Source organism: Stylophora pistillata, chromosome 13, assembly GCF_964205215.1.
Source record: "Stylophora pistillata chromosome 13, jaStyPist1.2, whole genome shotgun sequence".
In the NCBI taxonomy this organism is placed as follows: Eukaryota; Metazoa; Cnidaria; class Anthozoa; order Scleractinia; family Pocilloporidae; genus Stylophora; species Stylophora pistillata.
In genome coordinates this window covers 21,921,615-21,946,571 of record NC_142531.1, presented here as the reverse complement: position 1 = coordinate 21,946,571, position 24,957 = coordinate 21,921,615, and the positions used below count along the sequence as shown (strand labels likewise).

At 40.9% G+C, this 24,957-nt stretch overlaps 5 protein-coding genes across 7 annotated transcripts; 2 read left to right on the top strand and 3 right to left on the bottom strand.

Moving 5' to 3' along the window:
• The first annotated feature begins 41 nt into the window (after positions 1-41).
• Positions 42-1,865, top strand: LOC148718152 (uncharacterized). Its single transcript, XM_088743519.1, has 2 exons — positions 42-374; positions 569-1,865. The coding sequence occupies exons 1-2, from the start codon at positions 84-86 to the stop codon at positions 644-646; spliced, it is 369 nt and encodes a 122-aa protein (XP_088599645.1). The 5' UTR covers positions 42-83; the 3' UTR covers positions 647-1,865.
• A 154-nt stretch (positions 1,866-2,019) lies between these two features.
• On the bottom strand, positions 2,020-4,934 carry LOC111327717 (uncharacterized). Of its 2 annotated transcripts, XM_088743507.1 has the most exons (3): positions 4,874-4,893; positions 4,607-4,775; positions 2,020-4,135 (listed from the first exon to the last, which is right to left on the bottom strand). In XM_088743507.1, exons 2-3 carry the CDS (start codon positions 4,657-4,659, stop codon positions 3,319-3,321), a joined length of 870 nt encoding a protein of 289 aa, XP_088599633.1. In that variant the 5' UTR covers positions 4,660-4,775; positions 4,874-4,893; the 3' UTR covers positions 2,020-3,318. The 2 variants fall into 2 exon arrangements, with proteins under 2 accessions (XP_088599633.1, XP_088599632.1); XM_088743506.1 differs by having other exon boundaries at positions 4,607-4,934.
• On the top strand, positions 3,992-12,253 carry LOC148718151 (uncharacterized). Of its 2 annotated transcripts, XM_088743504.1 has the most exons (8): positions 3,992-4,127; positions 5,364-5,860; positions 6,288-6,382; positions 7,634-7,793; positions 8,283-8,346; positions 8,868-9,145; positions 9,239-9,407; positions 10,578-11,635. In XM_088743504.1, the coding sequence occupies exons 2-8, from the start codon at positions 5,543-5,545 to the stop codon at positions 10,685-10,687; spliced, it is 1,194 nt and encodes a 397-aa protein (XP_088599630.1). In that variant the 5' UTR covers positions 3,992-4,127; positions 5,364-5,542; the 3' UTR covers positions 10,688-11,635. The 2 variants fall into 2 exon arrangements, with proteins under 2 accessions (XP_088599630.1, XP_088599629.1); XM_088743503.1 differs by lacking the exon at positions 3,992-4,127 and having other exon boundaries at positions 5,279-5,860; positions 10,578-12,253.
• On the bottom strand, positions 10,929-16,284 carry LOC111342781 (uncharacterized). Its single transcript, XM_088743505.1, has 3 exons — positions 15,725-16,284; positions 12,319-12,492; positions 10,929-11,883 (listed from the first exon to the last, which is right to left on the bottom strand). The coding sequence occupies exons 1-3, from the start codon at positions 16,181-16,183 to the stop codon at positions 11,383-11,385; spliced, it is 1,134 nt and encodes a 377-aa protein (XP_088599631.1). The 5' UTR covers positions 16,184-16,284; the 3' UTR covers positions 10,929-11,382.
• A 6,663-nt stretch (positions 16,285-22,947) lies between these two features.
• LOC148718150 (uncharacterized) lies at positions 22,948-23,859 on the bottom strand. The gene has a single exon (XM_088742454.1). The coding sequence runs from the start codon at positions 23,857-23,859 to the stop codon at positions 22,948-22,950; it is 912 nt and encodes a 303-aa protein (XP_088598580.1).
• Positions 23,860-24,957: the final 1,098 nt, after the last annotated feature.

The window sequence follows — 24,957 nt, the reverse complement described above, 5'->3', positions numbered from 1 at the left end:
ACTACTGGGAATATCGCTATTGAAATCAGTGGTTCTTATGTGGTTCAAATGCTCTCAACAAAAAAAAGAATAGACTGTTAATTATGTACATCACTACACCAGAAGTCCCTCAAACAAGCGAGAACTCCCATGGCCTTGCAATTTCAAAGGTGATGTGCGATGAAGACTCCGACATCAGAGTCAGAATGAGGCTAAGTACTGCCGTACGAAAAGCAGTAAGTTCGTGTTGGCGAAAGAACTTCGTGAAAGAACTTCCAAATGAAGAAAAACACTGTGACTGTGTCTCTTTCAACATAGATCAAGTAAACAGCACTGTAAAGCACAAACCCTATGATGAAACTGAGCTCGTTGAAGATGACAGTAGGGAGGAAATGGTGTGCTTATAGTTTTTATTTAGTAAGATGATAAATGTAGTAACCTTTAAGTACAGTCTATTAACCCTTTACACCCTAACATCAGAGTCCATATTCTCCTTACTCTTCTCCTCACATTTCCTTTGCTAAAGATTAGGAGAATTCGTTTAACAATCAAAGCTTTGTGAGTTGGCAATCATTTCCTTGGTTTTCAGGATCTTAATGAAGGACTCAGCAGAATTATACTGAGGAGAAATCAGATCCAGGTCAGTAACTTAGGGTTTTTTAGGTAGCATAAACAGCTTGAAAGACATGGTTTTGATGTAAAATCATGATTTTTGCTTAGTTTTGACTTTCTTGCCTTTTTGTTGGAGATTGGTGTGATATTGTCTGATCTTTGGGATTCATTTAAAACTTCAAGTGTCAAATTCAGAGAAGGAACACAACACAGGGGGAAACAACCAATAAGAACATTTTGTTTGTTTTAGGTAACAATGCATTTTAAGGGTGAAACAAACTTCATTCAAAGGATTTCTTGTATAATTGTTTTAAACTTTGTATTGTGACAGGTTTTGTTTGTTGTCTGCTCACTATTTTGTTTCAATTCAATCCCTGTATTATGTGTAATTGCCATTACTCATGTTTATGGATAACAAGAGTACAAGTACATCATAAGTAGTCCTGACAATACAAATGAAAAAAGGTAAAATTATTTCCCAATGCCATGTAACCCTTTCATACCCTAACAGCAGTATGCATATTCTCAATACTATTCTTTCCCACATTTCCTAAGGTGCTGATGAGAATTTGTTTAAAGGGAAACTGAACCCTAAAAATGAACCATTTTTAAATTGCATCTTATAGTTCAAATAGCAATGTTCAAGGGTTTTTTCAGTCTTTGGGCCCAACTTCGTCTCGGAAAAATAGTTTAAAGTGGTATTTTGGCCTCGTAGTACGGCGGCTCAGAAAAGCAATATCACCGGTCATTTTAGCTCGCTCTTACGTCACTGGTGGGGAAGAAAGATAATAAACCCATACTCTTCCTACAGAAATTTGGTTTGGTTGTGGAGTTATCAAAGTTGCGTGACCAGTAATGGGGATTAACTATGAAAATGAAATGGTAACAGTTGTTTTTCTTGAGTTGGTTCCCCACCACAGACATCATAAACGACCGCTGCTGACCTATTTTGAGCCGACAGTCTTACAGCCCCAAAAGCGGGAAAAAGGCAACTTCAAATCAAATTTTCTGGTAAAAAAAACAAGAAATGAACGAAAATGAATATCGACACTTTATCTCACTCCTCTAAAGCTAACTAGAAATGAATGCAAACACTATATCAATTTTAGGGTTCAGTTCCCCTTTAACAATCATAAGCTTCTTTAGTTGGTGACCAATTGCTTTATTTTTGTGACCTAAATAAGTGATTCAGAAGTAATTTTGTAATTAGATGCTAGTCACTCGTAAGGGTTAGAGGGTTTAGTGCAACACATTAAAAACTTGATTACCAACAATTAGTGCCCTTTTCTTGTCTTTTTAACTGTAAGTTCTGCAAAAATTGTGATCTTAAGATTAAGTTGCGCAAAAATACTTGGCCATAAGACGCACTCCAAAGACAAAATCTTCTTGAAAAAAACCATGCGCCTTATAAACGAGAAACTATGGTAATTATTCAATTCTGCCACAGTTTTTTATTCAATGCACATATAACAGTTTGTTTTACAATCATCAAGAGGGATATCATATATCTTGGCTATGCAGAGCACCTTAATTCATAAGTAACATGCAAGTATAAATAGTACTTTTTACAGTTTTGAGACAGTTTACATACATGTAAGTTTCAATGACTACAGTCAATTTTGAGATTTGCATATCAAGGAGGAAATTAAGAGGTCAAGTTACATTATGTGAACAATTCGATTGCATTAACACTTTCAATCCCAAGATCAAAACATCAATTGTCTGCACTGTTCTATATTGTTTATAATTTTGGTTTGGAGAATTTGGTGTCAAATCAAACACTATCCCTATTTTTGAATATCTTTTAACCCTCTGACCTCTTCTAATTTCTCCTTACAGTATCACCCCCTGAATCACACATTAAAGTCAGGAGAATAAAGGAAATGACCAGTAACTACAAAAACTCTTGATTGTTCAAAATTCTCCTTATCAGCACTGTAGGAAATAAATAGAAAAAAGTATTGAGAATATACATGCTGATGTTGGGGGGTTAAGGGTTATTAGTATATACTAAAACAGTGGATAGCGTTGAAGGCGCACTCTGATTGGCTAGTCAAACTCCGAATAATTTTTTTTATCCTTTGCTATTTACCTCTGAGGAACTCGGGAAAAATGGCGTCCCGGTTTGCATCTGTGACAAGCAAAGAAATTGCTCAAATTAACGACAAAGCAGTATATTATCTCACTGTTTTAGTATAAACTAAAACAACTATTCACCTCAGTGTCCGTGGTTAGAGGTGGATATTTACCTTGCCGCTTCGCGGCTCGGTAAAATATCCACCACTAACCACCTCCACTTCGGTGAATAGTTGTTAAATATTGTAAGGAGAAATTTCTTTTTGTTTATTCCTGGGAGTGAAAGGTTTCACTGATGGTTCTTGCCTGTTTTTCATTACATCATTTGAAAAGGAAGTCTTATCCCAGGTAGCTCAAACTCGCAATAGAAGCCTCAGTAGATATGCAATCATGTTGGCATTGCACAAAGGCTGAAATATAAGGTTGTTCCTTTGCATTGCTTGAGTTTCTTGGGCTGGCGTAGAGCTGTTTAGCATGGTTTTAGTTCATCAGCTTTGTCCTCTACACAATCCTTTTAGTCGAGATCTTTCAGGTAGAGAGCACAACCATTTATTCCCCAACAAATCCTTGTATTTGGGTCATTGCACAACATCAATGCATATTTACAAAGGCACACTTAGGTGGCTTGGGTTACCTATAGTTTCACTTCCCTTAACAGAGTGACTTCTCACTTTTCAAATACAAATGTAATTCTTCACTCTCTCGATAAGTTGACCACAAAACTGCAGCCAGTCCACTGATAATCAACCCTCCACCTGCACACTCCAGCAGCTGCAGTGTTTGTCCTAAACATACAGTGGACAAAAGCGCACAAAATAATGATTGAAGTGGCCAGGAGCAGGTGACAAGGGTGGATGGTGCCTGCATGTTACACCACGAAAGCAGCAAATAACACATTGTTGAGGAGACCACAATTGCATACAGTAAGCAATAGAATGTTTCCTTTGTAAAACTTGTGAACTTTTCAGGCTGATTTGAATAAATTAATGAAGCAAATGCTAGATAAACTGTTGCAAAAAAGTAACTCCATGCTGTTACAGCCAAGGGTTGTTCCTTCCAAGTTGAGAAGGATTGATTAAATATATACTTCTTCTGAATAATGTAATACAAGGCTGTGCTGGAGGTTTTTACAAAGAGACAAATGCAACCAAGAAATTGAGTCCCAACAGAAGAATCTTGTAATAGCCAGGATTTTTCACTGGAAGTACTTTGTAGTTTTCCAAGCGTCATTGTCATAGCGCCACAAACTGCTAATAAAATTCCTAAAATTTTAGCCCGACCATAGCTTGTTGTTAGCTTTGGAGGTGGCTCCACTCCAGTCATTATTGCCAGGAAAGCACTCCAGACAGGCACTGCTGGCTGAAACATGGCAGCCATGTTAGCTGATGTTAAGTAAACACCAAGAAGGAAAAGAAGCTGAGGGACAAATGGTCCTGTGAAGCCAAGAACCATCAGCAAAGGTATGCTTCTACAAAGTAAAGGAAATTAAGAAAATTGGAACAATTGTTTCCTCTTAGAGGGGGCTGGAACAGCTTTAACCCTTTACACCCATAAATGACCGAAGATTGACAGGATTATTCTAATTCTTTTCTTGGAAAGATTTCCATTTAACCCCCTACCTAAATTATGCATTCCATTCCATAAAGACTAAATATAAAGGTTTTTTTGCAACACTTTATGCATAATTAATGTATGAGGTTACATGGAAATCTTGCCCTCTTTTTTTCTTTTTTTTTCTAGAAAAGCCATAAAAAATGGCTCATAACTTCAGCAATTTTATTTTTGTTGATTGTAAGCATAATATTCTGCTAAATTTTCATTATAATCTTACAATCATTGAAATAATTTTGAGCAACTGATGGGCTTCGTCTCATGTTGATGGAGATATAATTTAGAATATTTACTGCTGGATTAACAGTGATAAAGTAATGTTTCTAACCTGAGAGAGGGTATGCTCAATTTTCCTTCAACGAGAAAAGCAGCGCACACCATGACTGGAAAAGCTCCAGCATCGCGAAACAGGCAGAACACCAAAGGGTTGGCCTTAGTTTCCTTAGCGAACTTTGTCACGATAACGCCATACGCCCCAAATCCAAGCTGTGCTGTAACTAAGGCACAATAAACCTTCATTGACATCTTAAAATCTCCTTTACTCTTTAATCTGAGTGAGGAAAAGAGTGGTTAACGTTATTAGTCATTACATTACATTTCACCGTTGATCACCGGCGGCCATCTTTAATTTTATTTCCAGTCATGCTTCGTGTAGAAAACACGGAATCATACCGCTTTACTCATTTAGGCACTCTTACACGGACCGGGGTGGGATGAGTAGAATCATGCAGCTCCCCTCCCTTGGATTTTCTTCTGTATTGTAGTCACATCAAGAAGGTTAAAAACAAAGAAATATGCACGTTAGGAATTAAAAAAGTGATCGTTGGTCGCATTAACGGGGTGTTTTTATAGGAAATGTATGGACATTTTGCCGGGCCAAAAAATAGCGGTCGTAACAACAAGGTGGTCGTATTAATGAGGTGGTCGTAAGGCGGGGTTCCTCTCTATTTCTAAGTGCGTGACAATCTTACTGAAAATAAATTTGTGTGACTCAGCCACCTGATACAGGTATACCATGGCTTTAGGGCAGACGTCATTTAAAGCATCAAAATTGTGCCTAATCTCTCTCTTTATCTATAATGCAGAGGTTTTCGCGTCAAAATCAAGGGCCATTGGAAGTTGCCCTATTTCAAGCGCAAATTTCACCGTAGCATTCCTTCACAACCCACCATACGTTAAAGCTAATACCACAAAATGGCATGGCCTGATCAGTGATTTTGTGCAAGCGGGATTAAGTCGCTGTTTTCGCCGCTACACCTGCAATATGAAGATGATACACTGGAAGGAGGTTTTCTCTGAGGAAACATTGAGCTCCCTCACATTGGAGGAAAAAACTGACATCGCAATTCCGATAACACCTTCGTTGTTTTCGTCGCTAACCGGAGAATTATCGAAGTCACGAGACTGGCGCGTCACGCTTGTTGCTATCGTAAAATCGCCTGGCCTTGCGTTAGTTATTGATTACAATGCCTGTAAGACGAGGATGGAGGAGATTATCACGTACACAATCCTGTCTGCTTGGCCTGTCTGCGCTGTGATTTTACTCCTAGCTGGTATTTCAGGGATCTCTATATGGGCATTGGTGAGCGACCCGTCTTTATTTATCGCTTAGTGAGGGTTTTTTTTTAAGGGATGGGAGGGGGGGGGGGGGGGAATCCGTTGCCACCTACAAAGTTTAAAGGAGGGAATATGGAAAATTGACTGCCAATTGGCTGCCATTGAAGGGGGATCATTAGAATGTTCTGGAGCCCTAAGGGGAGATCAGGTAACTTTTATTGTGACACAAGCAAAATTCTTTAACCCCCCCAGCCCCGTCAACAAATAATGTCTTGTCGCGAACTCTATACCGCTGTCACACTTCATTAACACCCACTTGAAATAGCTGTATGTCATTCTAGCAGAAAACCTGCAGGCTTTCATTTTTGAGAAAAATGATAAAAGAATAATTTTCTATGCGTGAAGTTGTGATATCCATCTCTTTAAATACTAATGATACTTTTCCTGGGTAGGAAACTAGCTCAAATCATCATCACTTCCCATCTTCCTTTGGGCGTGGATCAACAGAAGGATTCTGGTGGGCTCTTGTAACCATGACAACTGTTGGGTAAGATTGCTTTTGTTCAGAGTTCTTTTCGGCAAGATCGTAGACGAGCTAGCTCTCTTTTCTCAAATATTGCCCTACTATTTCTAAGCTCTTCCTTTAAAGCTCTTCCTTTAAAGTTAATTAAAGGTTTCCTTCTGCTTATCTTTTAAACCCTAGGCTTCTATAATACTCTTCTCGCTCCTGGCGGATTCAAATATGGTTAGGTTTCAAACTCTCCGGTGGCCAATTTTCATTAGCAACTCAGGTGATAAAACCATAATTATACGGTTTTTTTTGTCCGAGAGAGGCGCCTAAGGACCTTGAACCTAGATGATCGTTGGGAGTACAAAATTGCTTTGTTGCTCTATTACAATTCGACACAAACAGTGACAATGAATATGTAGCTTGAACGATTTTCCTACATTTTTTAAGGTGGTTAATTGTAGTCTAGTTTGCATCCTTCTTCCTCTCTTATCCATGTTCCCTTTATCCGATGTTTCCTACATTTTTAAGGTGGTTAATTGTAGTCTAGTTTGCATCCTTCTTCCTCTCTTATCCATGTTCCCTTTATCCGATGTTTCCTACATTTTTAAGGTGGTTAATTGTAGTCTAGTTTGCATCCTTCTTCCTCTCTTATCCATGTTCCCTTTATCCGATGTTTCCTACATTTTTAAGGTGGTTAATTGTAGTCTAGTTTGCATCCTTCTTCCTCTCTTATCCATGTTCCCTTTATCCGATGTTTCCTACATTTTTAAGGTGGTTAATTGTAATCTAGTTTACCTCCTTCGACCTCTCTTATCTATATTCCCTTTCGCTTCAATATTGTTCTCTGTTGGGATTTTTTATCCGCCCTACAATACATATATCTTATTAACCAAGCGCGAGGGCCGTATTGGAAGAATATCGGCCCGAGGTCTTGACAGTAGGGACCGAGCGCAGCGAGGTCCGTAGAAAAAAGACCGAGGGCCGATATTCTTCCAGTACGGTCCCGAGCAAGCTTGGTTAATAAGAGATTTATTACACGACTGAAGTTCAAAGGGACACATGTGCGGTATCATTCGGGACCATTCGGGACAGTGCCCAGTCCAATACTGAGAGAATATTGACCGGCAATAGAGCATTTTGATAGGTTGATTTTAGTTATTGACCCTCTGACTTCCCGAGTCGTGTAATAAATTGGCTTATAGCTTTCCCCAAAATTAATGGAACTTTTGAAAGACCAAATTACATGGTTTTCGTACCTGTAGACCAACTTTGATCGTATTGTTTCAGGTACGGTGACAAAGTTCCTCGGACCATGTACGGTCGAATTTTCTCCGTTGTTTGGATTTTAACCGGCGTCTGTCTTATTTCCATTTTCACTGCTGCTATCACCAGCGCCATCACTGTTTCGTCTGTTGACTCAGGCTGTAAGAGTACTCAAGGAAAACGCGTGAGTAATTTTTTCTGGCTTTTGCTTCTCAAGACCGGTCGGTCGGTCAGTCGGTAGTTTTCAGCTGCTGTTTTCTTTACCACGTACACGTAGTGATTGGAGGGAAAACAACAGCTCATGATCCCTTGTGATTGGTCGGTTATATCCCGCGCCGCTTTCCAGATCAACGGCAACAACTTCAGCAGTCGCACTTTTAGGGTGGCCGATTTCAGTCAGCAGAAATCGTGTTTCTTCTTAAAAGTGTTTTTTCTTCTGGAGTGGTAAGGGGCACCGACAGAACTGCGGGGTGGGGGGAGGGTTGGGAGGGGAATAGGGTAACCAAATTGCACAAGTCCTTTGGCTGTCAGTTTTTTTCTCTGTTTAACTTTAAAAACAGAGTTGAGAATTTTATGTTTGGAGATAAGATGGTATCCATCTTAGATTGGCTGTCAAATTAATGCCATTTGGTGTTCACGAAAGGCAATTGTATATTTTTCTTTCCCTTCGTAGCTCGCAGCGTTAAATGGATCGGATGCGGAAAGGGAGGCGAGACATCGAGGAGCTAACGTTACAAGTAAGAGTAGAATTTTTCCCATTCTATCGGAAAAACACGCCATAATTTTCCATCGGTATCTATTTCTGTGTACTGGACATGTTTGCCAAAACGATAAATCATGCGAAAATGTATTCTCATTGTCACCAAACATCAGAGACAAAGCTGGTTTAATGACAATAAATTTTGATTCTAGGAAAGCGTTTTCTTGCGTTAGTTTACAGTCTTGTTATGGCTTAGAATCTTACTCAGACTGAGAGTAGTGTGGGAGAAGCACCGATGACCTGCCTGGGCTTGTCAGTTGTTTGCTTCCTCCTTCAGGACCCCGAATTAAAGAAATACCTAATATTTATTCTAAAATAAGCCGCGAAATGAAATAATTTTTAAAACCTTAAACCAAGTTGCTTCGCATGTACGAACAAGAGACCTTAATGCGCTAAATGAAATGTACTCTCTTTGTATAACACAATAGTTAGTTTTAACCCTTCCAGGTTATAAATAATGACTGGTCCATTATTCATTTTCTATATTGCCTTTCCCAGCCTTTGAAACAGAAGTGAAGATGTTCAATGTGTTAACAGCAGGTGATGTTGACGGTGTCATGTTAGACAGATTCAAAGCTTACTTTTATCTCGATCAACTGAAAAATGACGATCTCAGAGTTGCCTTGCTTATCGACATTTCACTGCCATACGGCGTCTCGCTCGTAGATAGAGGTTTCCCTGAGCTCACAGGAAAGAATGGATGCCTGGCAGAATACTTTGTCTCTTCGCGTCATCGCTTGGATAGAACAATGAAACACTACATAATGCCGGTGAAGGTAAGTCGTAATAAGATGTCCATTGTTCGCCGTTTTATCTAGTCTTTTTAAGGTATCTGTCACTAGATTAACAAACGTTCTGAACCCTTTCAGCCCTTAGGTCCCCCCACGGAAACAGTTGGAGTCCTTTCGATCCATTCTAGAGCCAATCAGCAGCTGTTGATCACCTCTGTGTGTGTTTTTATTTTATTCCTGATCTTTGGTCTTTTGTGGGAATTTCTGTACCGAAGAAATCACTTCAGTCTTTTCAAGTCTTCTTCGAGTGAGTATCACTAGTACGCTAGCGCAAGTTCATGACCATAGAACACACCCTTTTTTCACAAGATCTTTTTTATCATCTTTCCCAGCCGTTTCAAATTAACTGTTAATTAATAAATAGGATCTGTCACAACTATTATAATTATAATCATAAAAAATACATTTTTCTTGATTGTAATGGCTTTAAAACCTTCTGTTCAATTGTTCCACTTTTTCCCTTGCCAAGTTGTGATCGAGCAGTTTGTTATCGGACAGTTCAATTCGACATTCAAAGTTAAAGTTTAACTCAACCAATAACATTTTTTAAAATCAAAATTAACATTTTCCCTTTCTTAACTTGGCTATTCTTCTTTTCTCGGGAATTTTAAATTTTATGATTAATTGGTAATAAGAATTTGTTTCCTCCAATTCGGTTTGTAATCGTACTCGTAATAAACAAACGAACTCCCGCTTATCGGTCGAACGATTATAGACCGAACTGGACTCCGCTCCGCCCTGTTTCTATTACTTATCAGTATTATTATTGAGATACAATGAAATATATGAAGTTCATATATTTTGTACTGCGGTATTAGATACATATGATGCACGATCCTCGCAGTAGATAGCGCTATTTGAGCAATAGCGAAAATCAGACCTGAAAAAAATCAGCCCTTTTTTTTTTTTTTTTTTTTTTTTTCAGGTCTGATTTTCGCTATTGCTCAAATAGCGCTCTCTACTGCGAGGATCGTGCATCATATGTATCTAATACCGCAGTACAAAATATATGAACTTCATATATTTCATTGTATCTCATTTATCACTTTCACGGGTTTATTACGAATCAACTTAACCGCCTGCTCCCAGTTGGCATGTTAGCTCAATTGGTAGAGCGCTGCACTAGTATCGCAGAGGTCAGTGGTTCGAATCCCGTACAGGCCTGATTTTTTTCAGGTCTGATTCTCGCTTTTGCTCAAATAGCGCTATCTACTGCGAGGATCGTGCATCATAAGTATTATTATTGTTATTACTATAACTTTTATCAAATGAACTCGCTCCAGCATGAACTCTTCGTAGCGCAGCTGGTAGTAACACCCAACTAATATATATTGTTTCAGACCTGTTTTAACCACAATGATTTCATTTCAGTTATATCATGAAGATCAATAAACGTCCATCTTTTCTAATCTATCAGGTGGCAACAAAACCAATGGTTCACCACTCATCAATAAGGAACTTGCAGAGATTCAAGACGCCCTTGAAAAGCTTACTGCGCAGGTGCAAACGATTCAAGAGAACCTGTAGGGTGTGCGAGAAATGAGCAGTGAAAAACAAAAGACTGAGGACATTCAGATGGATTCAAATGCCTCTAAAATGTCCATCCTCGAAAACTGGCCATCAGATTAATTTCACTATCGTACCTCACACGTCTTAAACCCGTGTTTTGAAATTTAGAGGATTTTCTTATAGAAATTGTAAAAAAACTTTCAATTGAATTTAATGTATCGAAAATGGTGAAAAAGGTATCGCCGTTTATGTCACAAAATAGTATTGACAGGAGGGTTTAATTTTGCATGAAACTAGGAGCTGTACACACTTTCTAGCTTACACGTCTTTTAAAACTGGATAAAAGCCTGTCACATTTCGAGTTTTACAGCTCATTTTCCAGTTACTATTGTCTCTTATCAAACAATAACGCTCATTTTCGATCAAGACAAATAAAGGTTCGGTTTAGAATTTTCCCTTCAACGCGGATTCCTATCAGCAATCCCTGCCTGCCACGATTCCTATCAGCAAAGACTCATTCAAAACTGCATAGAAGCCTGTCACATTTCGAGTTTCATGGCTCATTTTCCCGTTACTACTGTCTCTTAACAAACCATCATGCTCATTTTAGATCAAGGCAAATAAAGAAGGCTCAGTTCAGAATTTTTCCCTTCAACGATTCCTATCAGCAAAGACGACTGCCCTTCTTAAATGGACATTAAATAGAGAGCTCTTCATTCAGCAAGTGTATCACGAGTCAGCCACGTGGACTGCACGGGTTGATCAGCGCAGCAGCTATCCAGCCACGCCAATGCAGAGTCGGCAAACTGCAACCGGCCCTCGCGGTAATTCCTATACAAAAACGCGCCAAAAAGAACGACCGCAACCGAAACTGGCGCGAAAATTCCCAGCGCACCCTTCGTGTTCACACAAATGCACACGCTGAAAACCACCAGAACCAGCATAAGAAAAACTACGATAACCTGCCGAGAAGACGGAATATCGCGCAATCTAGCACGAAATGCGAAATTCGGTCTGACAAATGTGCAAACGGAGGCCATTTCTTCCACTGATCCTCGGTCGACTTCTTCCACTGAGCTTTGCTCGTCAGCCATCAGAGGAACTTGTTCGCAGCTATTCGCTTCTAGCGCATCCTCGTCCGGACTCCTGTCGCTGCCGTATGTTGTGCGCATGACAGCACTCTTTTTCGGTTGAAGCTTAGGGTACCAGATAACCTATTTTACGAAACAAAGATTTACGTCATTTCTACTTTTAGCTCAACAGGAGAGTGTCTCGTGATGAACACACCGGTCAAATGTCTGCTCATGTGCACTCGTTGAAATGATTAGGTGGTGTGCTTCCAAAAACAAGTTATTTCACACGAATTACCAACAACTACTCAAGCCAGTAAGTCACGGTGTTTTGAAAGCGTAGAAATTTTATGGTAAAGTTCCAAAGAAAACGGAAAATCAGAATAAGCTTTGTGTTAAAAAAATTTTTAGTTTTCGTATTCGCTACTTTTGCTTTGTTTTGTTGTTTCTTTTTCTTTTTGTTTATTTAAGGCTTGTACCCATTTCTTTGTTTATTAAATGTTCTTTTTCTCTATATTGATTCACCTGGGTTTAATTCTTTTCCTCAGTAATATATGCATTTTCATTCTACATAATTACCTGTATTCCATTGATGAAAGCCATGGTACTTGAAAAATAGGTCATGACAACATATTGTGGTGGTAAAAGCAGAAGATAAGTTGCAAAGAAATCAGTGGTTTTACCAACAAGTGTAAGTACAACTGAGTATGTGGACTGACCATCTGTTGAACGAAGGCGCATATTCAAAATAACCTGGAATTAAACGATAAATCTCATTTTAAACATTGTGAAACTGTCATGTATGTATGACCCCTGAATCTCCATCTCACCCCACCCCCCTCCACTCCTAAGTTTGAATGACATGCACAAGACATCTGTACTGATGGATCTAGGGGAGGGACATGAGGGGCCTGGGCCCCCCTTATTTTGGATAAAAAATAAATGTAGAGGGAAGAAAAGCGGGCAGGTGAACACACACAAACAAAATTGCCCCCTTTGCTGAAGGTCTGGATTGTCATGTATGTATGGCCCCTTAACCTGACTCACCCCAACCCCCTCCTACACACCTCTCTCCTTAACCCCCTCTACTCCTTGGTTTGAATGACATGCACAAGACATCCACACTGATGGATCTAGGGGAGGGACATAAGGGGCCTAAGCCCTCCCTTATTTTGGGTAAAAAAATTAACCATAGGGGGAAGAAAAGCAGGCAGGTGAACAAACACAAACCAAATTGCTGCCCCCCCCTATTTGCTGAGGGTCTAGATTGCCATGTATGTATGGCCCTTCCCCCTTAACCTCTGTCTCACCTCACCCCCCCTCCTACACACTCCCCTCCTTAACCCCTCTTCACTCCTAAGTTTGAACGACATGCCCAAGGCATCTGCAATGATGGATCTAGGGAAGGGACATGGGAGGCCTAGCCCTCCCCCCCCCCCAACCTTATTTTAGGTAAAAAAAAAATAATAAACATAGGGGGAAGAAAAGCGGGCAGGTGAACACATGCATACAAAATCACCCCCACCCTCCTTAGCTGAAGGTCTGGATCCACCACTGATCTGCAATGGGAGGTGTATCATGTAAATGAGAGTGAAAATGCATGAAAAAACAATGTGTGTATTCCCTGCTTTTCACGGTTGATTTCTGCTATTTCTTGCCTATCCTCTTCAATCCTCCCTAGGATTTCCTTAGCAGCTGCTGGTAATTAAGACTAATTTTCAGAGCAATAAAAGTTGAGCTTTGATTGCTGCAACAGATTAGATAACATTTACTGCTTACTAGACCACCATCAAGTAACAACCATTTTTAGAGAGAAACACTTCATGTGCAATTTGTCCCAGTGCCTTGGTTTGACAGGAATGGTTTGAATTTTTTTACAAGTTTCAGCATGCCAAGGCAGCCTCACAAGGAAGAACCTAAGATGCGAATACAATAAATTTATGGCTCTGATTTGGGGTGGAATAAAATAAAAAGGGAGAAGTGAGCACAAGATAAAGTGTAATGAAGCCGATTGCCAATGTTCAAATCCACCCACAGTACAGCTAAGCTACAGATGGCCCTGGGTGCCACAGGTAATCAACTTTTTGTCTTGGATGGACAACTGCTATTTCTATTTCTATGGTTTTAAGTGCTGAGCTCCAGAATCTTCAGTTACCTAACTGAGTTTTCTCTAAAAGGTCAACAAATTTAATGTGAAAATGAATATCTTACATCACCATTACCTATCATGGTACAATAGCCTGTAACTCAACACCTCAACTCTTAAAGTCTAGTTGTTACTTCTCCCCCCTATCTGCTACACATTTTCTTGTAAATTACTTACAAGAATTTTGTGTTGTATCAAGGTATCTACTTCTACCTCTGAGAAGTTTGAGTATTCTCATTACCTGTTTGCTAGACAATGTATGGATATTATAGGGAGAAGTTACAAATTAATCACTTTTGGAAGTTTAAGGGCTAATAGGTTTTGATTTTGATTGCATTAGTTGAGGCATTCACTTTGAATTTAACATTTTTATCTGCCGGTTTAATTTCTATATGATTGCTCTGACAACAAGCTCAGCTGGAATAATCATGTAACGCTATCTACTGCGAGGATCGTGCATCATACATATCTAATACCGCAGATCAAAATATATGAACTTCATATATTTCATTGTATCTCAATAATCATGTAAGTTGTTGAAAATAGTAATTAATTCACTTTTGCCTACAAAGTCACCCTATGCCTTTAGATGGATAAATTATGGAGAAAATGATTTTTGCTGGCATATGGTGAGCTAAAAAATGATTGGCAGCACCCCTAAAGGGGAGGGGGGTGGGGAAATTTGCAGACACTGCCATGTCAGTAGACTGACAAGAAGTGACAGATTTTGCATGCAGTGGCATATAAAAGGTTTTGAGAATTTTCCTGAGGACTTTTACCGCCAATAGAATTTCTGCCAAGTGCTAGAGTGCAGAGTTACCCGATGTACATGAATCGTAATAGATGGCTTAGTAAAATACCTATTTAAGTTTGAGTATTCTATTACCTTTTTGCAGGATAAATGATGGATATTAAGGGGAGAGGTTACATGTTAATCACTTCTGAGAATTACAGGCTGGGTTAAATTACTCACAAGTTAACCCCAATCAGACAAACTCTTTTCGATAGTTTTCGTTTCCTAATCTTATTTGGAAAGGAGTGTAATGCATTGGTTTTCTTTGTGAACATCATAGCAACTATGTTTGATGTTAGCAGCAGTTGAAGGCTGGGGAGAAAGAGAAGTTTGTGCCAAGAGGGGGTGAGTGATGATAAAAATGGACGAGAGGGGCAGAGGAGGGGTAATGCATGTTCTTGCCTTTCCCATGCCCCTTCCCCCACCATCCAATCTAACTCCAAATTAAACATGGCTGGTTAGATGAATAATCGCAAATATGAAACATTAAGCCCTGAGAGGCCTGCACACAATCTGATCATACTCCACTACAGAAAATCAAAACACATAGTTAATAGGTTAGTAATACACAAAGTCAAATAAAAAAGTTTAGTCTGCAATAGACTGTTAAGTGCACCACAAGTCAGTAACATGCCATCCGAGGCCAGCTCTAAATCCTCCAGAGAGGATGACTGTGGTTATGATTTATGCAACGAACCTTGTCCTTGTTTTGGAAAGATCAAATCTCTGAGTGAAGGACTTAAAAGGTCAATTTGGAATAGGGATATTTCTATTTTTCTTACTAGAGGGACTGCTACGTAGACATAAGAACCTACTGAAGAGTTAAATTACACAGACTTGCCTTACATGTTATTTCAGATTCGGAGTGTGTACCAAAGAAAGAGGGAAGGGTAATCTGGTTTCGACGAGTTTGGGAAATTAAACCTAAATTATGGACGAAGAGTACGCTTCATAACAAGTTCGAATTTGTTCGCGTGTGGGTTATTTCAAATCAGTGTTGTCTTAGCTTTAAATCTATTAACTATAATTTATATTGAGCTGCCTACCTGCGGAAATGACTCAATAGACCACAGAACGATTGCCAACCACTGCATATTTTCCTCGGCATCGGCAACAGAGAGTTCTAAACTGATCACTGCGATCCAGATTAGAAAACAGCCAGCGCCGTAGGTTAGTTTCATTCTCATAGCGTGCTTGGAATAGAACCAAAACTGTAATAATATGGCAAACTCTAAAAAGGGCATATATGCCGCTGACACTCTGATATACACAGGCAGCGGAAAAGAAAAAGCGAAGAAACAGTTTACCAGCGAGGCTGTGAAGTTCGCAGTGGCCCAAAGAATGCTAAGTCCATCGACAGATCGACGCTTACAATTCTTCCATATTTGTGGCACTAAAACTACGAACCAGATTGCGCAGCTGATGTCGCCGCAAACGTTTGCAAACGCGCACACGGCTTTGGGCCATGTTTTACGGCAATTATCGTATAGTAGGTTGATTTTCATAATGTTATCTTCGACTCACTTGAGAGGAACGGGGATTTGATGTCTTCCTACAAGGGAATTTGCCATCTTGAAAGTAGAAACCGGAAGTAGAAAGTTCACTGAATCGAATCGAGCAGCAGACTCAGCGGTCACCTTGTAAGCCAGTAGGTAGGTCATGTATAGGAAATTATTGTGTCTCAACAAATATTATGACCTATACTTTACATATATATGATGTCCTAGCACTACATGCAACATACGGGGGTATATACAGCTACAAACGGCTATACACAGCTATACAACGCTATACACGGCTATACAGGGCTATACACAGCTATATACAGCTATAGAGGGCTATACACAGCTATACACAGCTGTACATGGTACACAGCTGTAAGGGCTATACACAGCTATACCGAGCTATACAGAGTTATACACAGCTACACGCAGCTATGCAGGGCTATACAGAGCTATACAGGGCTATAAATAGTCTCCTCTCGCAGCCGTTTTTTGTCTCGGGATCGGCCCTGTGTCTCCCTCCCCACAAAAGGCTGCTCGTGTTGACCAAACATTCCATTCCCTTTGTTTCCTTCAACCAATGAGCGTTGAGCAGGTTGTTCGGGACCGGCCCATCAGGAGGCGAAAAGTTGCACGCGAGTTTACCGGGGAACATCTCTCAAAACTTCGCCAAATTTCAGGTTTGTAGAGCTAAATATGTCATTTTTTTTTTAATTTTTATGGGTGATACCCCGAAGAAAGTAACTTGCAGTAATTTGTCTGGATGTTTCCTAAGTACGTCAACAGTTTCGAGTAAAGAAAGAGTTAGAATCTTCGGAAGATCGGCTGATGTAGCGAGCGTCATAAGTTTAGCACTGGGTATAGACTTGGAAGCTTTCGACATCTATTTGAATTCTACTTTATATATATGTCTCAAATGTACAGAAAAGTTGCCAAGATTAAGAAATGAGAAAACGATCTCCAAGAGCTAAAAAATGAACTGAAAGCTGGCTATGATTCCATTCAAGATCACTGGGTTAAAAGACTTCAACCATCACTTGACAGCGACTCGAACGCAAAGTAATAATAATAATAGTAATAATAATTTTATTATTTTCAGAGCGCAAAATCCATTAGATATATGATCTAATGCGCTTTACAAGTTAAAAAGGAAAACTAACCATGAAAATATTATTTACGATCATCATTACATTTGATATAGTACTTAATATAACACTTTATATAGTAGATAAAATTGAAAAATGTGGCTAACTAACAATGTAATATAATAATAAATCGTCGGATAGATAAAAACTGTAAAATATCTAAAAATATGCTTACCTAAGAAGATGTGTCTTTAATTGTTTCTTGAATAAAGTAATACTTCCAATATTCCTAACACTGGGTGGCAATGTATTCCATAAGACTGGAGCAACAACCGCAAAGGCTCTGTCTCCATGGACAGTCATCTTGGCTGATTTGATTTTGGGCCTTGCAAGAATGTGGTTACCAACAGACCTTAGGTTATAGCTAGACTGTTTAGGAGATAAAAGACTAGTAATATATGCAGGTGAAGACCATGTACAGCTTTAAAGGTAGATAAGATAACTTTAAAAATTATTCTAAATTTCATAGGCAGCCAATGGAGGTCTACCATGACAGGTGTGATATGCGCGCAGCGTGGCGTGTTTGTGAGAAGTCTCGCGGCTGCGTTTTGCGCGCCATGTAGTTTATTCGTGTACTTATCCGGTATACCATATAAGACTGAATTGCAATAATCCAGGCGGCTGATGACTAATGCTTGAAGTAACGTCTTTGCAGCCTTAAATGATAACAATTTACGTATACGTCTTATATTATAGATATAATAAAACGCTGACGGGCATGTCTTGTTAATATGTGTTTGAAATTGAAACTTAGAGTCAAACCAAACACCGGCATTTCTACCTTCACTTACAGACGACACGGCAGTATTGTCAACTATGAGGCTATCAGTTTGTACTTTGGAGAGCTGTTGGCGGGACCCAATTAGCATGAACTCAGTGTTGTCTTCGTTAAGCTTGAGCTTAACCAACCACGCTCCTCCAGCCCTGATGCACTGCTCCATGGCACATCTGGCGTTCGTCTCACCAACCTCACTGTCCGGTTTGAATGAGAGGTACAATTGGTGAGCTGTTGGTGAGAGGTACAATTGGTGAGAGGTACAATTGGAGAACTGTTGGCGGGACCCAATTAGCATGAACTCAGTGTTGTCTTCGTTAAGCTTGAGCAACCATCCACGCTCCTCCAGCCCTGATGCACTGCTCCATGGCACATCTGGCGTTCGTCTCACCAACCTCACTGTCCGGTTTGAATGAGAGGTACAATTGGTGTCGCGTCAGCCTATGCATGAGCGTGGGGAAAATGAACGACCTTTTTATAGCGAAAGCTCTCGATTTCATCGGCCCTAGCACATGTACTTCTTTGCCTCCAAGTCCTACAGTTGAACCGCTCGAATCTCTGCCTTGTACGCCTCAACCTTCTATTGCATCAGCTATACTGCTACCTACTCTACCCGTCAGTCCAATAATCGCTGAGAAATCGCCGAATGTTCACACGACAAAGCTCGCACCTCCAGTATCGTCTACTCCAAGGCCAAGACCGACCGAACCTAAAGTCAGCTTGTGCATTGAATACCCAAGAAAAACTATCAATTAGAAACTTGGTCCAGACGAGGAAGCTATTGCCAAGGCTTTGGCTCAAGGTCCCTGTTATGATTGTAGGGACACAACAAACGGCTCAAGTAAATCAAACAACAACATGGTTTTAATAGTCCATGAACGCGCTAGCACGAGGGAGTGCGCCAGGTCACATGACTGTGACGTAAATAACAATGACATCATAACATCTTCCCCTTTATAAAAGACAGAAAACCTAATGAGAAGTCCTTGAAAGCAATAAAAAAACAACAAAAAGAAGTGTCTCTAAAACACTGTTCACAAAGTTCCTATGACGTGTAATCTTGAAAACGGACCGGCGGCCTAACTGTACGGCCACTCCTTTTTAAGGTAGGACTGGACGCCATAGGGACAACAGTTGTCTTAGGATTAACTGGACCAGGAGTTGCCTCTCCAGAATTTCCTAGGGGTGTGGCTCGCTGGATAGGTTGCTGTTCCTTGTTGGTATCACGTGGTTGCTCAGAACTAGCCAACAAGTTTGCTGCATGTGGAACCAAACGTAACTGCCTAACATTTCTTGGATAGGTACGGTTACCAGATACAACAGTATAGGAGCGTGGTCCGATCATCTTCTTACAAACTGCTTCAGTCTAGGTGTTCTTATTTGGCTTCTTCATATCTAACAGTCGACCAGGCTGTAGTTCAGGCAATGCTTTTTCTTTGAGGTTATAGTAGTAAGCCTGCTTTTGTCTGGAGGCCATTAGCTTTTGCTGCACATCCATTGGAGGGACTGTTGCTGCTTCAAGCAGTCTTGGTGTTGGCGGTAGCAGGTTGCGTGTTCTTCTGCTGAACACCCTTTGAGCTGGAGAGGAGCCAGCTTTAGTAGGTGTATTGCGATAGTCTAAAAGGGCAAGATATGGATCAAACTTTCCAAGAGCTGCCTTCTTCATCATATTTTCTCAGATGTTAACTGCACTCTCAATCTTTCCGTTGCTTTGAGAGTTGCGAGGCGAGGACGTAATGTGTTGAAAATGCCAGTCTTTTGCAAACTTGGTAAATTCGGCAGAATCGTACTGTGGGCCACCGTCAGAAATGACAATCTCCGGTATTCCATGACGGCTAAACTGCATTTTCAACTTGTTGATGACAGTTCTGGAATCTGTAGTCTCCAAATTGTCAGACGATGAATAATAATCGACAGTCATCAGGTACTGTCGCCAATCACACTGCAGCAGGTCTGTTCCAACTTTCTGTCAGGGCATTGATGGAATTTCGTGTGGCATCAGTGGTTCTCGAGGCTGCTCTGGGTTGTAGGAACTACAGACATCACAATTGAGGGTGAGATCTTTCAATTCGGCATTCATCCGTGGCCAATAGAAAACTTCTCTTGCACGGCGGCTACATCCTTCAATACCCAGGTGAGACGAGTGAACCTTTTCCATCATCATCATCATCATCATCATCATCATCATTTTATTTCTTTGAGCAGGTTGAATTTTTATGGCAGCTATATAGCTGATGTGGACCTGCTATTTTCCCACCCATCCCACCCCAGGGGAGGACATCCATCACACAGTGATCTCGTGCGTGGGAAATTAACGTCTCCTACCCCTAACCCTGCAGGAGACGGGACCTCCATATATAAGTCCCTATCCGAGAAGACTAGAATATCTAACCATTTCTTGATGTTAACGTTTGAGATAGGTAGCATATTCTTCTCAATCATTTTAAGACCTTGAGTGTTGGTCCGGCCGGGGCTTGAACCCTCGACCTCCCGCACAACAGTCCAGCGCTCTATCCATTGAGCGAACCAGTCATCTCATTTCTTAAACTGGCCGGTAAAATGATACGGTTACTCTTGAACAGCAAGCCATTTTGATTTCTTCTTTAAAAGAGAAATAAGGCCTGATTTCTTGGGGCACTTCAGCTTGAGGACTTGGCCAACCCTCCAAGACAGTGGACATCAGAATCTGAAGATCAACATGATAGGTAGTGACTTTCCTTAAGTCGTTGAGGCGAGCATGGGAGATAGGTAGCTCATCAACCAGCACTATTTCCCCGACCTCATTGCAGTACTCTGTCTGTGAGCAAGGTTCGTCCACATCACTCTGGACAGGGGGTCAGACATAATCATATTCTCTCCCTTCTGGTACTTTACATCAATGTTGTATCGCTGAAGGCGCATGGGCATCCGCTGGAGACGCTTGGGGGAAGAAGCAAGGTCTTTCTTGCAGATGGCTTCCAAAGGTTGGTGATCTGTTTTGACATGAACAATGTGTCGCCCATAGAGGTAGGTATCAAACCTCTTGCATGCAAAAACTACTGAGAGAAATTCTTTTTCAATTTGGGCGAAGCGACCTTCCGCGGAAGTAAGTGCCCTTGAGGAAAAAGCAACTGGCTGACCTCCCTGGAGTAGGGTGGCCCCAGGTCCAGAGAGCGATGCATCATATTCAACTGTAACGGCTTATGTGACATCATAAAACTTGGGCACCGGAGCTTCACAAACAAGATTCTTTATTTTCTGGATAGCTGCATCATTGAGCTAACGGCCTCCCGGTTAGCTCAATGAATAGAGCGCTGGACTGTTGTGCGGGAGGTCGAGGGTTCAAGCCCCGACCGGACCAACACTCAAGGTCTTAAAACAATTCAGAAGAATATGCTACCTTTCTATAACATCAAGTAATTTTTAGATATTCTAGTCTTCTCGGATAGGGACTAATAAATGGAGGTCCCGTCTCCTGCAGGGCTAGGGGCAGGAGACGTTAATTTCCCACGCAAGAGAATACTGTGTGATGGATGTCCTTCCCTGGGGTGGGATGGGTGGGATTTAAGGGGTGGATTAATGATTTAATGGCATGGATCGCATATGTTCCGTTCTAGTCCTGCCCTACTGCGGTAACGCAGTGAAATGTGGCGAGAAAAAATCACGAACTTGGAGCCAGCACCACTCAGCATCTTTAGCTTCAAGACGACGCAATGGTTCCAATACACTGAACAGGTGTGAAAGGAACTTTACCAGATAATTAACCATGCCAAGAAATCTCTTCAGTGATGTCACATCTGTTGAGGTAGGCATGTCCTTAATAGCACGGACCTTGTTTGGATCTGTAACGATACCATCAGCAGTTAGCAAATGACCCATGAAAGGTACTTCGGAGAAGCGGAGCTTGACTTTCTGAGGATTAAGAGTTAGATTCAGCTTGCGGCACTTTTCAAGAAATGCAGTTAAATTCTGATCGTGATCCAGGACTACATTTGCAACTGTGTCTCAAAAACCACACACGAGAAAGTCATCAACTATGACCTCCACTCCCTGAAGACCCTCAATTGCTTAATGCATTTTTCGCTGCCATACCTCAGGCGCAGAAGAAATGCCAAACGGCATTCTTAACCAGCGAAATCTTCCAAATGGAGAATTAAACGTGGTGTAATAACTGGAACTCTCTGATAGCTTCACTTGCAAGAAACCACTTTTCGCATCCATGCATGACACTGAAGACCTTTGCCTTGGTGAGTCGGGATGTAACATCGTCTACCGTAGGTAGGGGGTAGTGTGAACGCTTAATAGCAGAGTTCAAATCTTTGGGGTCCAGGCATACACGGATTGACCCATCTTTTTTCGGCATGGCCAAGACACTGGATACCCAATTGGTTGGCTCAGTAACAGGTGCAATAATCTTGTTGCTAATCAAGTTTTCCAGCTCTGCCTTCATGGCATCTTTCTTTGGAAAAGGCACTCTACGAGGAGGATGTACCACAGGGCTTACATCCCTATGTAATGAAATACTGTATTCACCAGGTAAACAACCAATACCTTGAAATACATCAGCAAAGGGTTTAAGCACAGAATCTGTAGTAATACTCTCAGATACAGCTTTCTCTGGAGTAGCAACAACATTGTTAATAGGGGCATGAAAACCAGGGACCATGATTTTAACGAGACCCATACCTTGACAAGACTTTAAGCCCAACAAAGGTGTAACCCTTAGATCAACAATGACAAAGTTCAGTTAGTAGTAGTGGAACTGAGATACTTTCATTTAGCCAGGGTAACTACTACAGTGACAGAAAACTGATATCCGTAGAGACCCTAGATAAAAGAAATATAAAATACTCAAAACTAATCCTAACTCATCCTAGTTCATGTTTGTTGCCCTCATGCTCAACTTTCGACCTTGCAGAACCCAATGCCTTTCGTTTAGAGTGATCATGCATCACTAGTGTGATATCTTTAGGAACAATGCTAGCTCTTTTGAAATCATTGGTGGCTCTGGTGTAATCCTCTAGTGGCAAAATATTTGCTGATGAGCCTGTATCAGTCTCGAATGTTATTGAAACAGTGTCAGTTAGAGTGACTGGAACAAGAGCCTGATCTTTGCCACCAATGTTATTTATGTAGAAAACTTCCTTGACATCATTAACATTCACATTCACAGACTTACTGCGACATTTGACTGCGAGGTGTCCAACTTTGCCACATTTCTTGCATGTTTGTCCGGATGCTGGACATAGCTTTCTGTCAAGTGCATGTTTGCCACCGCAGAAGAGACATTCTTTAAGTTTGCTATTAGACGAGGGGTTCCGAGTGGAACTTTTCGGGAGCTTCCATTTCTCCGATTTCCTCTGTGGCCTAGGTTTGTGTTTCAGAGCACTGACATCTTCCTGAGCTAAAGCTTCATCTGCAATTTCCGAGGCTCGCGAATGAATAACCCGTCTAGCCTTGATCATTTCAACGGCTTTATCCAGGTCGAGATCACGCTTTCCAAGGAGCTTTACCCCAATCCTGTCATCCTTTACTCCAAGAATCAAACGATCGCGAACAAGCGATTCACGGGGCATTCCAAAACCACAGTTCTCAGACAGCTTCATCAATGCTGTTATGTAACAATTGAGCGACTCACTCGGCAATTGCTCACGTTTGAAGAAAACAAACCTTTCGTACGTTTCATTCCGAGCAGGAACGCAGCTCTCTTCAAAATTTTCCAAAAATTTGTCGATTTTAAGAGCATGAGACGCATCCTCCCATTGAATGGTTTCGTACATGTCCAATGTCTCCTTGCAAACAACATTTAACAAAGAAGCAACACGAACTTCATCCGCCTTCGTATGAATGCCAGCTGCTAATTCATAGAATTTCCAGTTTTCTCCTTGTTGCAAACGGTCGGATAGATTCCGCGGAGTAGGAGCTTTGGCAGTCGTGGTGGCCAGTATAAGAATTGAACGCAGACTATAACCTTTTCCGTCAGCTACCAACTGCGAACAAATCGTTGAAACTTTCAGGAAACGTAGCAGCTACTGTCAACTACGAAAATGGGTTAAAACCCCATTCCTGACACCATGTTACGATTGCAGGGACACAACAAACGGCCCAGGTATATCAAACAACAAAATGGTTTTAATAGTCCATGAACGAGCCAGCACGAAAGAGCGCGCCAGGTCACATGACCATGACGTAAATAACAATGACATCATAACAGTCCCCTTTCAAGATTTGAATATATTATAAGCCTTCCAGAGTTCGGAAGGCGGCACTCTGATTAGTCAATCGGCTGGAATGGAATGTTTGGTCAACACGAGCAGCCGTTTGTGGGAAGGGAGACATGGATCCCGAGACAAAGAACGGCTGCGAGAGGAGACTAGGCTATACACAGCTATATAGGGCTATACACAGCTATACCTAGCTATACACAGCTATGCACATCTATACACAGCTATACAGGGCTATACACAGCTATACACAGCTGTACATGGCTATACACAGCTTTACCGAGCTATATACAGCTATGCAGACCTATACAGAGCTATACACGGCTATACACAGCTATACTCAACTATAAATGAATAAAGGCTGATAGTTTCGAAAGAAACTGTTTGGGGCTGCGTCGGTGGGAGTAACGAAATAATTTGGATATATCAACAAAGTTGAAATGGTAAATTGGCCACCGTAATGATTACAAAAGCTGACGTTTCGAGCGTTAGCCCTTCGTCGGAGCTCTTCGCTCCGACGAAGGGCTAACGCTCGAAACGTCAGCTTTTGTAATCATTACGGTGGCCAATTTACCATTTCAACTTTGTTGATATATCCAAATTATACTCAACTATACACAAGTATTCACAGCTATAGAAAACTACACAGCGCTA